Source organism: Ambystoma mexicanum, chromosome 2q (genome assembly GCF_040938575.1).
Source record: "Ambystoma mexicanum isolate Mex_15411 chromosome 2q, UKY_AmexF1_1, whole genome shotgun sequence".
Classification (NCBI taxonomy): Eukaryota; Metazoa; Chordata; class Amphibia; order Caudata; family Ambystomatidae; genus Ambystoma; species Ambystoma mexicanum.
In genome coordinates this window covers 1,192,308,235-1,192,323,282 of record NC_090924.1, presented here as the reverse complement: position 1 = coordinate 1,192,323,282, position 15,048 = coordinate 1,192,308,235, and the positions used below count along the sequence as shown (strand labels likewise).

The following is a 15,048-nucleotide window of genomic DNA, read 5'->3' as shown; positions in this document are numbered from 1 at the left end:
CCAGCAGCTTTGCTGTATTTTTGGGGTTTATTTTTTTCTCCTGCCAAGAGTGAGACTCTTTTACCCTCACTCTTGGACATGATTTGAGTGTGTTTCTTTGAATCTAGATGTGTTTAATGGGCTATGGGGTCTTTTACTCCATAGGGTTTAATGTGTTTTTGTGATGTGTGTTACACAGCACCCTCCATGCAGTAACACAGGGGTGTAATAGTGACCCCCCAGTATAGACTCCATACCCTGGGACTGAATACTGTCTCCCAGGGCATGTAAAGTCACCATTGGCTTTACTAGTCTTAAATTCTGAACAGAACCACTACAAACCATCATATTGTGGACGTACTGGCTGGGGCAATTCGATTGCCCCAGGGTCTGTTAGTCGAGGGGGCACGTCTCCATCCCCCCTGATCGAGTTTTGGCTGGTGGCAGTGGATACTACTTTTTATATTCAACCGCGAATATTTTCCTATGGGAATTCCCATTGTTTTAGGCTACTATCTTTATTTGATTATTTAAGGTAGCCTCGAACATACCGCCGGTTTATTGAATTAATATTAATTCTCCGGTTGGTATTTTTTGCCAAAACTTGATTCTAAAATGGCGTTTGTGTTCTCTTCTGTGACTCCAACCCAAGTCGAGCCCTTTGCTCCACTTTTTGGCGGGCTTCTCCACAGAAGCCCTCCAAAGTGGTGCCACTATGTCTGGGGTACTTAGGAGGGGTGGAGGGGAATTTAGGCACCCTGGACTGAGTTGTCTAGGCAACTCAAGTCGCACTCCGTCCTGATTGGCCCAAGTGGTGAGCCGGCCGTTTGAGTGACAGCTAGGCTGAGTGAATGGGGGTTTGCTGCATAAAAGCAGGGCTTTGGGGACTGGAACTTCAGAAGTCGCCACAGGACCTAAGAATCCGACGAGGGAGAAGCTGAGCCGACCTGCCACGACACCACAACCAGTGGAGCCCTGCTGCACCGTCTCACCACTTTTCCCAACAACAGAGGAGATCTCCTGCCGGAGAGTCTTCTTCCTTTGACTGGTGGGGATAACCAGTTTCACCGTCTTTTCGCTTTCCCGACGTATCTCGTGGCCGCCTTACCCGTGCTAAGCACCCCGGCAACCGGGATACCACGTTTTACCACGACCACGAGACAAAGGTACCACCTTTTACCGGAAAACTCTGCGGCTGGTTTCTGCCCTGGTAGTGCAACGACCTTCATCTTTCCTCCACGTCGAGATCTTCTCTTCCCCTGGACAACAACGCAACTTGCACCCACTACCAGGAACAACTGCCACCACTGGAGGATCCTTCCCACTTAAGGTACCGTGTCCTGCCTGGCTTCCCTTGCAACCGACTGTACGGGGTAGATTTAGCCCCCGGCTTTCGAACCTGGGTTAGCCTGGGACACCTTGGCTAAACTTTTCTAAGCCTCTCTAAACTCTTTTCTGAACCCTCTGCAAGACTTTCTAAAGCCTAGTGTAACTGTGTGATCTTGGGCGCATTTGTGCTCTGCTCTCTCTAAGAGTGGGCCCAGCCGTTGGACTTTGGCTCACCAGTGTCTTTTTGCTCTCTGCCTTGCTAATAGTGTTCCTGAATCGTAGAGTGGTGTAACCCTGCATACTCTGTCTTTTTCCCTCCCTTTTCTCACAATCTTAGTAGAGTGCAATCTAGTTAAGCGCTCACCTCTGTATGAAAATAAGTGGTGTCTTACTCTGATTTTCTAATAAGGGAAAAAGGGGTGTATATATCATAATAGTAACTGTGTTTAGAATATTTTACAATAAGAGTGCTGGAGTGTTTCAACTGTGTGTTTCATAAATAAATAATTATATACTTTGATACCAAAGCTCTGGTCAGTGTTTGCTTGTATTATTGTATCTGAGTGCCTATTGAGTATACTGCCTAACTCTTCTTGAGGGAAGTCTGACTGCTCAGCCACAGCTACCAGGTAAATCTGGGTAGTACAGACTGCTACCAAGTGGGTTTACTGCTAACACCTGTAGTCTTAAATCTTTTGCAGTGGTCCCTAAGGGAACTGCACAGGTTTCTGCCTAACATTATCCACCCAGTTACCCCAGAGGAAAGGATACATTAAGTCAGGGCTGTTCTATAATCCCATTTGCTCTCTCAATGGCCCCAATGTCTTGTGACCGAAACAGGTTTGAGAATTTCAAGGTACAATACCTACATGACAGGGCTTTGCTTAAGGCTTTGCCCAAAAAGGCTGGTCCATTGATAGCTTTGAGTGTTTTAGGTGTTGTCCTTGCTACTACAGATCTCAAATCCTTTAACGTCTTTACAGTAAGCATTCCTATGGGGAATGATCCAGGTGATTCTAGTAGACAAGTCTACTACAATAGTGTTTGTTTTTGTTAACTGCACTAAGTTACCAACGTGATGTATGAATATGGTTTCAAATGGCACTGTCACCCTCAGTGGAGGAGCTTCTCTTGGCTTACAGATTTCCTCAACAGTGGTTTGCAAGAATGTTGAACAATTAGCAGTGTACTGTTTTACATATTTTCTCAGCTCAGACCACCAATATCTGTCCAACAGAAGCAGAGTAGTTGCTAATATCCAAGGTGGGCAGTAGCCAGTATTGCATATGCAGCAACAATTAATTTGAGTCTGTCCTGCTTGTTTGGAAGTACTCCTTCAACAGGGTCTTCAACCATTTTAGGAATTTTGACTAGCATTATTTTTTTTCAGACAATAGGTATATGTCCCAGGGATTCTTTAATAGTTCGGACAGTTTGCATTGAACCAGACTTTAATTGCCTCATCAATGTATTAATTAGAGCGTGTTAGAGCTGTTACCAAAGTGCATTAATAGGGCTGTACAAAGAATATGTTCTGTCTGCTTTGGTTTGCCCTACCCAAACTAGAGTACGTTGATGTTCTAAACCACCTGATTTCTGTTATTTTGTGATGTTCTCGATCCTTCCTCTGGCCGTCTGCCAAAGTGATCTCAATCTAGAGACATACATGTGGCTGATTCCATGTCTGCAAATTGGAATTCCTCTTGTTCATTAGGAATTAAAGCCAGTCTCGATGCAAAGTCTTATCTTCCAAGTTTTCCTTTAAGGAGAGGCATTGTTGTCCTTTCTGCCATGGGATAGTTTCCCCCAACTAAAGTAATCCTAAACGAATTCCTTCTGTTGCACCTTGGGTGTTTCATATGTCCCTTAGGATATTGATTGAATAATCCTGTAAGTGTTGGAATGCCTATGAGCTCCAAATATACCCAACTAAAAACTGAAACCCAACTATTGCAGTTTTCCAATGGTGGACTGCAACCTGCTGACATGACCAACACTAGTGATCTATGTCTTTGCTGTGGAATGCCCTGGGGAAATGCTGCCTCAAATTTCTCAATTTAGTGGAGTATCATCTTGATATCTCGTATCTTTGTTGGGCATGAACCCAACAGAGCTATCAGGGTACGCAATGAAATTCCCGCCTCCTCACTTGCTGGAGCATGATTGGGGGCTTGAGCCACTGCCATTGTAAAATTAGTGTTAGGATTGGAAACTCCTCCATCCATCAGACATTTATCGACTGGTTGATGACATTCAGCAGGTATTGTAATCAATCTGCTGTCGCCTAGGCATTCCTCTTTTTAATACATTTATTTATCTTTTTTTTGTCAAGCCAGAGACCCATTTGTCCTTCTTCAGTAGCTGCATAGTTAGGCTTTACACAAAAAAGAATTGTTTTTTGTGGGAAGAAAAAACCAAATGCAGGAATCACATCGGATATAGTGTACCTTGGATGGATGAGAAGCTATCTACAGTGCACACCCAAGCAAAAGTGTCTTGAAGGATGATACTCTGTTCACTCACAGTCCCTTAAATAGGACACAAATACGAGTAGTGCTTATCTTCCGGTTTTAGGTGTGATGGAATGACTACTGCGCTGCCAGAGTACAATGATGAGCAGTGGCTAAACCACCTATTCAGTCCTCACATATCTCCTTTGCCTTTTGGGATAACGTCAGGCAAGGTGAGTTTCTATTTTTAAGAGGGGTACGAATTCAGTAACAGTAGCAACCCAAATAGCAATAGTACAACAATCCAAAATAAATGAATGTCCAATGAAGGTTCTAGAACTATATGTATAATGTATTTAAACACACCAATATGCAATAAATGGTACTAGACAAACACTAACAAAAACCCATCACCATGCAAAGGGATTGCATGAAAAGATTGTGTCTAAAATGCTGAATGCACGTTTGGAGCACATTCTGCATAGTAGATAAGATCTAAGCCCATATACCGAACCGGTGCAGGGGATGTGGAGGTGTCCCCCACACCACCAGTTCAGTATTATGGGCTGCAGGGGTTAAGGGGGTGACCCCGCATACAACATAGGCAGTGTGGGGGAAGAGACGTCTTTATGGGAGGGCAGAAGGGGCACTTGCCCCGGGCCCCCACCCTGGAGGGGACCCCAAGAAGGAGCCTTATTAAAAAGAAAAAAGTCTGTTTCCCTAAATCAACAACATGAAGTATCACACATCACGATTTTCTTTGGTGTGCTGCTAAGGATAAACCTATTTTCGGTCTGTTGTTGACAAGTACATTTTATTCTGATCTTTTCATCCTGTAATGCTATGTTCAATGTGGTATACATAGTTTGCGTGGCACAACACCTGTATTATTCTCATCTTTCCGTGGGGGTTATATTGATCATGTGCAATAGCCAGAGTTCTAATACATATTGATACATTTGAGTGCCCTGATGGTTCAGAGGATTGCTCAGTGTGTTAAGCACTCATTGCAGAGATATGCGTTCATATGCAAGATTACAATACCAAATTCCAGCAATCCCGACTCAGCGTTTCGAATGTATGAAGTTGTTAAGCCTGCATGTATATGTACTTTGTTTTATAGCACTCAAGGTGTTATCATCACTAATGTACCTGCACCAGATAGTGGTTGCTATAGAAACTAACACAGCATCAGTATGGTGAAGGTCTAGAAATTGGTTTATTTAGATGGGGAGTTGTAAAACCTAGGCAGACACCCCCAATGATGACAATAAATTGTTAGAGGAGTTTATGTATCCAAATTTCAGACTGTCCAACCAAAGCGTTCATGCTTGCATCCTGGCTTTGCCAGCAGATGATAAAGTGATCCTGGACAAATCTTATATCACTGACAGCGCTGCACTGCCTTCTATGAAAAGGTTTTCTTCTCACATACTGGTGGCATTGTTTGGCCAATTACCTTATCTTTCCTATCATGTAGGCCATTTGAGTGGAAGGAGTTCTAGACAGTAGAGAGCAGACCAGACATTGCATCCTTCTTACAAGCATATTTTAAGATCTGCTTATGTGACAACAAACCGTTTGCTTTTTGTTCAAATCAAAGGTATTTCTTCACATGTTTAAATACCATTGCCCAAACCTGTGTTTGGGGTGTATTTAAAGCTTTAAAATACAAAAGAGAAACCTATCTGAAAACTTTTAAGATCACACTATTAGTATGCTAGCAATTATATACTTTCCTTGATGATGGAGACAATCAAGCTAGAATCGTTCCCATTTTGCAAAATATGTTTCTATAACGTTTTGCTTTTTAAAATGTTTATATTGGGTTATGTGATTTTCATATTTTCCAAGTCAGTTCTGTTAAATGGGATTATTTTAGTTCAGGGTAAAAACTAGAAAATAAATTGGTAAAAAGCAGAAATTGCAGAGTGGGTATGAATCCCAGCTTTACCTCTTAACCAATGTGTGATCCTGGGAATCTAATTTAATCTGGTATTTCCTCACCTATCAGAATTGCAAGTCGCTAAACCTTTCAAAATTGTCAGCCCTGCAGAGTGATTTTGTTCTCAGGGTATGATTTTTAAAAAAGACTCACTCATGGTTTCACTGGCTATATATAGTATTGCTTCCTCTATAATGATAGTGAGCATTGATATATTACACACCACAGCCACCCGTTTCTTTGCTTTTAAATATCAACACTGCTTGAAAACCATGTCCCACTTCTAATCTCAGTCTGTCTGGATACGGTCACCTTCCTGGTATTTTCAAAGCGTCATCCACTCTCTATGCCATGTTATGTGCAGTTTCATCCATGCTTCCCATTGGTCGCCTTTATGCATTCTTGAGCACGTTTACTGTCTCCGAGGCAGGTAATCTTAGTCGTTTGACTATTCTGGATTATGTGTACCTTTGTCATAGAATCTGTGTCCCGCAGTTATACTATGTCCAGTATACCGTCCACGTGGCTGCTATTGATGAAATGTTTGCTGTACCTATGCTTGAACACAAGTACCCGCACGTAGACTGCTAATGTTGCCCTTGACATGCTACTTGTTTATCATTCTGATTACAATATGAATGACGAGGATAAGGCATATGAAAGGGAGTTTACCATGCTTTTATTTATCTCTGTGAGGCAGAATATCAAGATATGGGTTGATATCGTGACGTGGGGTTTGTCCCACTAGATATTCTATATCCCTTAATTCTTTTGCTCTGTTGGAGGGGGGCCCCAGAGGTGTCCATGCCCCGTGCCCCCAAAGTCCTTAAGATGGCCCTGTGTGGGGGACAAATGGCTAAAATCTCAAAAGACCGAATTACAAAATGCTGGCTAGTGGGCTCTGTGATTTTGTAATTCGATCTTTTGGGATACTATATTACAACGTACATCCATAAAGAACACAGAATATGCAGTGTGTAACATACCAAGCACTCTTGGAAATGCAGCAGGAGTGAAAGGTAAACACTTGCAACAAAATTACTCAAAAGGATATGTGTTTGAAGAAGAAAAGGTGGACATGGGATGCTTATCAGTCTGTAGGGTCCCAGAAGTAGACCATGAGGGCTGGACCTCTTAAATGTATCTGAGATTGTTTTTAGGTGGCTCAATAGAATCAAACCTGGGTTTGGGATGCTGTGTTTGTGGGTTGATAAATGCATGGATCAAATGAGTCATGCTAGCGAGCCAGCATAGAATTGGTTCGAAGAGGAGTTCCATGCAGTTCAAAGGTAGAATTGTGCCTTGCTGCTCAGCATGCCCACTAGGGTCGGTCTGAAGTTAAAACCAGTTCAATGCAATGCTTACTGATATGCCGAATCTGCAAATGACATGATGTTTCTAGCGGTTTGTCTATAGGCCTCTGCAGTTCAGTGCTGTAAACTTGGTGGTTAAATGCATTGTTTGAAGAGGTGGTTATTAGACTTTGTTTGCTGCAGTGAGCTTTTGTTCAAGCCAAACAAATGACATGTCCTGCTGGTACGATGTGGCATCCAGCCAGTTCAATGTATGTTAAAAAGTGGGTTGAAGATGTTTGAAGAAGTGCCAAAAGTAGCACAGCAGGTCCTGGTAGTTCAAAGGCACTCAAACGCATTTGACTCATTTGTGAGGGTGGTTTGAAGCTATAGAATGCAGGAGTTCCACTGTGTGGCTTCTGCTGATGCTATGAGTCTCAATTCATGGGCTTAGGGACAAGATTGTCTCTTTTGGGAGGCTAGCTTGTACCTGCAAGAGTCCCTGACTTCCAATGAGGAATCTGAATACCCTTGCATCTTGCAGAGAGTGCAGTGCTTGTTCCAACAGTAGGTCACTCCCAATGTGCCCTGGGGATGGGCAGGGAGCAGAGCTTGCCCATTCGTTGAAGCACCTGAATGCAAACCTGCTTTAATTGTTCCAATCACTTTTAAGATATCTAGTGACTGTTGCTTTCTTGAATCATGCCCAAAGTGCTTTACTCTGCAGGAATTGCCTGAGGCAAGAAGGAAATTGAAGCTCATAGAAAACCAAGATTGAGAAACCTCTTCCTCCATCCATATGCTCCGCAAGACTGTCCTAACTCTTCTTCCTTCTATAAGCTTTCAGCATCAAGGTCCCTTTGGTATGCAACACCCAGGTGTGAAGGTAGCCCTTTATTGTAGATCTTCTGCTTTGAAGCTTTCTTCCCTAGAGCAGTCCTGCTGAGACCTTCCTGGAATCGAGATGTGTTATCCAAGATCCTATGGTGTCAAAGAAGATACAGCTTCCCTGTTTATTGCCTTGCTGGCTGAGCAGAGAGGGACAGTTCAGCTAAAATCCACACAGTCTGTCCACGCCTGACCTAGTCTCGCAGTGTTAATGTGTATGATACAAATCAAAGGTGGCTTTAACAATTGTTTGAACTATCAATCACCATACTAAAATCAAGGTATGGCTTATTACAAGATGTTACCCTGCCACAAGATGGATAGTTCACCATCATTATTTTAGTTTTCGATCAGAGGTGCAGAGTTAAGTGCAACCTCTGTCTGCCATGTCTTTGCAGTTACATCAGTTGTCAAACAGGGCAACTGTGACCTTTGGGCACACTCCGTGGCACTGTAGAGCAGGTTCTGCAGATCAGGGAGGCTGATGCAGCAGTGCACAGATCAAGACTATAATGTTGGGATGGAGCTTTCTGAAATTGGGTCTGATTTTCAGACCACTCATTCTGAAATGGATTACCCACATCATTTTATCATTGATTAAAAAACTAAAACGCCAGGTCATTTGCACCCTTGGCAGATGGCAATCCTTCACACTGGGGTTTCTTCTCCACCGTTGCAAGTGCCGGCCATGGCAAGTACGTTCTTGGGTGTTTAAGGGCATGAGTAAGTTGCCAGGCATTCTACACCCTCATCACTTAAACCTGAAGGCAGTACAAGTGGCTACAGTGATGTGCACAGTGCCCCAAGAATGGTGGCAAACTGCAGCATGCACAATAGATAGACTAGCATGCACAATAAATGCATGCACCAGGGACTCCTATGTTTCCTTAGGGCCAAAGTGCAACTTTGACCTACTTGAAAACAGTTGGGATGGATACCCAAAGAGTCACATGGAGTCCTGGTGATGGCAGGTTGCCCATGGTTGCTAAGGCAGCAGTGGAGTTATAAGCAAATGCCTAGTTTGAAAAAAGGCAAGTGAAACATATTCGAGATATCTTGGGAAGGAGCACCTTACAAACTGAATATGGCAAGACGGTGTACCACCCCCCTCATTAACCATTGGTTGTCAAGAATGTTTATTTTCCAGGTACAGCTTAATTATAGGTAAGAATAAACTCAGTATAAATCCTCTTCCTCTGGTCTAGTTCACCAAATGCCTCTCTGTAACCCCCTCTCACCAAGCTTCCGGTTCCTAAGCGAGGTTTCAGTCAGAAATCAGGATGCCATACTAGCATTGTATTCACACAGGTGGAAACATCTATATATGCTGATGACACAAGTAAATTATGAACATGTAGAAAATAGAGCAGTATATTGCCCTAATAATGCCTGATGTCCATAGATTGCATACACTATGCGAGCTGATTATTCATATTGGTAAGAGTGAGATGTTTCTGTTAACTATGAGTATCCCAATGCCACCCCAAAATCTGATATTTGTGTGGAGAAACAGAAGTGTTAAATCCGTAGGAGTTGAAATAGTCATTACTTGGGAAGCAATGTTTAGGAACATCTTCTGTGGCTGCTTCAGAGAGGGTTTAAAAGTCGGGTGCCCTTTCCCTGCTGATAATTGGCAGGATAATGCTTCATCCTGCCTTATTAATCAACTAGCATAGTCACACAAGAGAAATCAATAGAATCGCAGTTACAATAACATTCTATGGTTGAGATTAGTGAGAGCTACTGCTAAAGGTATCAATTTGGAAACATCATACTTTTGCTTTCCAATCTTTAGAGATCCTGCTTTCAGTAAATTGAAGAGAGCATTGCGGCTTGAAACATTTTGTGATTTATTCAGCAATGGGACTTCTTGACCCGGCACATATTTAAGGAATGTGGTGGGAACACCACACTAGCACTGTTAATGTATGCAAGACTGTCACGGCATTATGGCATTTCTGGTTAAGGTAGAGAATGAGAAGTGTCCATTCTGCATAGAATGGTATTGCAGGGTAATGGTGGGAAGTCCAAGAGCCCCAAAGATAATATTAAGCATTACTTTGGCAGTAGAAATATCAGATAAAAATTGTCAATATGTTTGTCGATAGATTAGGCATGCCTCTATGGATTATAAAAACAAACCGATGCAATGTACATGTGTGCTTCAGTTCTATTATGCACAGCTAAAGTTTCAGAAGATATATGTTGATTCAAATAATCACCACCATATATATGGGGATGCAGCAGCAGACTATAAACACTGAACCTGGATGTGACCTTCTGTGATAGTCACGATTACTAACATTGATTTCTTCCAGATTGAACAGTGCCTTTATTGTGCTCGTTAGGGCTAAGCGATGGAACACCAACTACATCTAGAAAATTGATAGGTTATCTGTACATGTAGAGAAAAGAAGGGTGGCACAATCCTGGATGATGTCTCCTGTACCAACAACAACAAAAGCGTCACTTCGAGGTTTGAAACGGTAGAACTACAAATGCAAAAGCTGCCTTCTTCAGCCAGGCCCTTCAACCTATGGGCTGATTTTAAGAGATGGTTTGCTTAATACTACGACAGAATCTTACCGTTTTGATTAAATAGATGGTATTGTAAAATGATGTCATGAGCCGAGAAAGCAAGTGTCCGTAAGAGTACTAGATGACTTTGTGAAGTTAGAACTTTTGAATATATGATCCGAGCCTCGAGTGGTAATATTCTCCTAGGACATTGACAACTTCCATGTCTTGATCACAGAAGAATGAATGGACTTTCATACTTGATGTCATTCACATATGAGCTGTGTATAATGTCAGTGTGTTTGCTTTATTATTGAAGTTGCTAATGTGGACAATTTCAATAGAAATAGAACTAGTATGCATTATTTGTCCTTTGGTAAATAATCATCCAGTAGCTTAGGTCAACCCATTCATAAAACGACCCTCACCCATAAATCCCCACAAAAGACCATAACCACGCATGCTCAGTCATTTGCTCCCTAGATCTCAAATACTCATGTAAATAAACGTGTGCCCCTGCTATGCCAGAGCTTTTCTGGCATACACAGTTATCATTCTTCTCCAAGAAAACCCTCCTGCCAGTGTAGCCCAACTACACTTAATCAATATTCTGCACCCTTCCTTAACAATAGTTTCCCTTCCTCTATTGTCCTAAATACGTTGATCGCTCTATGGAGCAGGTGCCATAAGAAAGCAACAGTTCTGCCCACTTGATCCTCTAATTGTTTGAATTGCGGGCCACACTATGGAGTGCCTCTTCAATAACTAAGGATTCTCGGGGGCAAGCACATCTCTTAGGGGACTCCAAGATGTCTGACATGACTGGATGCTATACATTTTGCCACTTAGCCCAAAGGGGACACTCTTTGTGATGGGCAGAGAGTGCATAACGGCCATGAACGGACTTGATGGGGAACCTCTCAGAATTTTCCACCTTAAGATTGTGTTGTGTGGAGGCTCAACATTATTTAAAGTTTCTGACAGTCCATGGTCTGCAAAGGCCTACACAGAACCTCGTAGGGATCAACAGGTCCAACTCGAAAGATGAAGCCCTCCCGCAGAGCCTCACAGAGTTGCAGGTGAGACTTCCACTGTTTCAAGATTCTTCATGGCTCGTTTGCAGTCTGCAGGCTGCGCCATGCAGAAGGCTGCGTACAGCAGGTTGCATCCTCTATGTGGGCCTGTAGGGGCGCACTCTACAGGTAAACTGGTGGACTTGGGCACCGGTAAAGGTAAGTGGGGGTGGCTATGGTAGTGTGGTGGTGGGGTGGCATGGGGGAAGAGAAGGGGATGCACAATTGACAGGTTGATGGAGGAGGGAGGAAAAAGAACAACCAGGGTTGGACTTCTTGTCTGCTTTCCCTAAAGTCTGTCTTTTGTAGGCATGGCTTAGGTCCGAACCTTATTGCTCTGCTGGGTAGGGGCAGAAGAAGGAAATGTGAGCCTGCACAGCAGAGGAATCACTGAATAGTAACTAAATGCAGTTTTCTATTGTGCTGGGCACGGAACGAGTAGCTTTTCAAACAGAATATTGAATGTGAAATCCACTAGTATGACATTTTGAAATGACAAGTGCTTAAAGACTTAAAAATTCTATAAACTGAAGTGCATATCGTTTTTGCTAATTGTAAACCAAAGGGATCCCAAAATCTATCCCCCCTTCCTTCCTTCCTTCCTTCCTTCCTTCCTTCCTTCCTTCCTTCCTTCCTTCCTTCCTTCCTTCCTTCCTTCCTTCCTTCCTTCCTTCCTTCCTTCCTTCCTTCCTTCCTTCCTTCCTTCCTTCCTTCCTTCCTTCCGCTCACTTGCTTCCTCCCTTCCTCCTTTCTGTCCTTCCTACTGCCCTTACATCTGCCCTTCTATACTTACTTGCCTCCTCTCTTCAAACCTTCTTTCCGTCCTACCTCCACCCACCTCTCCCTTGTTCCCATCGTACAGTAAATATAGTCGGATTAACATCCTCTTTTTTAATGTAATTTTATTATTGATACCAGTTTGTTTTTCTTCTATAGAGAACATACAGAGCTATGTATGACTACAGCGCACAGGATGAAGATGAAGTGTCCTTCAGGGATGGGGACTATATAATGAACGTGCAGCCAATAGACGATGGCTGGATGTACGGAACAGTGCAGAGAACTGGGAAAAGTGGAATGCTTCCAGCAAACTATATTGAATTAGTTAATTGATTTTTTTTAATACAAATTTCTCTTCCACGCTCCTCAAGTTTTAACATTTTATGATAATTCTATAAACAGAGATATTATATGAAATATAGTTATTAGGTTATTTTTAAAGATCCAGGAGTTTCTTCTCAGATTCAATTTCCGGCATTGTATCACCGATGCATCACACTGTTATAACGAAGTCTTTTGGCACAAACTAAATCCTGCTGAATCCTACAGATTGCCAGAACTGAAAGACAATGAGACCTACATGTGTAAAGAGGTATTGATAACTATTAGGAAAGATTGAATCACACATATGGAAACTGCTGCTGCCAGTGGTGAACGTGGTTACTTTGAACATAACATATCCTTTTTTCCAGCTATTCATTATTCAGTATTTCAAATAGGTTATTTGTGGAGAATAGGAAAGGCTCTTCATGTCAGATTATAAAATGTGAGCACGCTAAAGCAATATATACAATATTTTATAATCCTAAAGCTCTAATTATTAAAGTCATTTACCAATGTGATGGTTGACTGCTTGGTCAAATGACGCTATCATCTCAGTATTGCAACCATACATTTTTCCTATTTCATAATAACTTTTTTTTTCTTGGATTGTTTTCTTTCTGTTGAGGAACTATTGTTAACAAAGGAAATACACTATGTACTCTGTCTTTACTTCAGCATTGTTTGTAGCTTGTAATGCAGGTGTGCAAAACAACATGCAAGAGAGGGCTAGCATAGACTCAAATAATTGTGTTTAATTTAATAAAGATAGTAGACAATAGCAGCATCTTTATAACATAATTCCATTACTATATTCGCTAGTTTACAAAGTAAGCACAGTAACATTATTAAACTTGGTTGGGTCAAAAAAGCGATATTTGTCTTCCTTAGAAAGATGGAAAAGATGCATGTTTTGTGTTATTTTTAAATGATTCATTGTGCCTTATCTTTTTATATTTAATTCGGTTTTGTTGATCGAACAATGTTCCCTATTTATGGACAGATACGTGTATTTGATTCCCACAATATATTCCTTGGCACTCAAACTGCCCTGTAGTGGCGGCTCCTTTAGAGGGACATGCATAAACCTTTTTGGCTGAAGAATTCTAGGAACATGCACTGAACCATTAAATACGTGTTAAATTTCTTGTTTGCAATCAACAAATTGGGTGGTATACCCTACGAGTACTGTCTTTTTCTGAGACACCGACAGCAAAGAAATCGTAGGTTTATAAATGCTGGAAAACCCCTGTCCCCAGGAAATGTCAGTGCTTTTTATACATTGCTACTTCAACCCAAAACAACTTCATACCAAGGGAGACTAAACCTTGTGATCCCCGTGCTGATATATGTGCTAAATCGACCTGGGTAGTCACAGAGATTTGACTGCAGATTGTATACTATATATATGTTATACTTTTATGAGAGGTGCGGTTATATTAGCTTTATAAACCACATGCTGCGACAGTATTGGGTATTATGGCCGGAAGATCGTGTTAACATTGCTGCACTCTGGCCTTTAATTCGGACTTCAGTGCCCATAACACCTGGTAGGGACCTCGGGCAGGTACTATAAAGCTTACTGTAACCCTTGGAATGTTAATTTGACATTATTATTGTACGATCTAAACACCATAGGAACTCTCAGGGCTGCAGATTGCTCATAATGCCACATTGAAAGGCTACTAGGAGCATGTGGCGCACCACAGCTAGTTGCCATCAAATACCCAGGCAGATGTTTGCAATGTCAACAGGCTCCGCCTGCTTACAGGCAGGCAATGTCCTAAAATCTCCCAGGCAGATTTAAAAATCAGCAACAGGCCTATGTGAACGTGTCTACCAAAAACAGAATGAGTGTTACCCCAGGAAGTAGAGAACTGTAATCCAGTTGTTATCTTGGCCTGTATGGACGTTACTTGCTTCTGCCCTTTATGCACCTTTTGACTTGTTTCTTTCACATGAAAGATGAAACAAGTGTCTAATAGCTATGTAGAGCCCTTACCAGGTTTTTAGGGCCGTAAACCTTGTTAAATTCCCTCCATGCATTCAGGCCTTCAGCTCTGTCTTCAGGGCCTATAATGCCTGGCATAGCCTTAGAAGGGTTCTATAATTAAATTAGCAAATGGACTCCATTATTTTCTCTTTTAGAATGTACAGAATGCATTATATAATCTTAGTACGGAGATCATCCCAAACATTCTGACTTGAGCAACAGCCTGACACGCAGAGCAGAAACAATTGTCTTCAGTTATGCAAAATAGAGAGAAGCATGCGTGGTTCAATCCCCCAAACTAGAAAACAGCAACAAAACAAAATAAAAGTGTAAAGTATTTTTTTCTTATTCGAGCTCATCAACTTAGCTTTTCAAGTTACTTGTGTCTGCTCATATTCCCCCACAATAAAACACGTTCGCATTGAGTTGCACAACACCATCTGCTCATAGCCATATAGTCCGTGCAGACCTATAACTGTGA

General features: G+C 42.0%; 1 protein-coding gene across 4 annotated transcripts in view; it reads left to right on the top strand.

Moving 5' to 3' along the window:
* NEBL (nebulette) overlaps positions 1–13,445 on the top strand; it is a 1,132,595-nt gene extending 1,119,150 nt beyond the window's left edge. For all 4 annotated transcript variants that reach the window (XM_069648592.1, XM_069648593.1, XM_069648590.1 and 1 more), the window contains one exon: positions 12,410–13,445. In XM_069648592.1, the coding sequence (XP_069504693.1) occupies positions 12,410–12,586 (177 nt within the window). In that variant the 3' untranslated portion in view covers positions 12,587–13,445. The remainder of the gene's footprint in view (positions 1–12,409) is intronic.
* Positions 13,446–15,048: the final 1,603 nt, after the last annotated feature.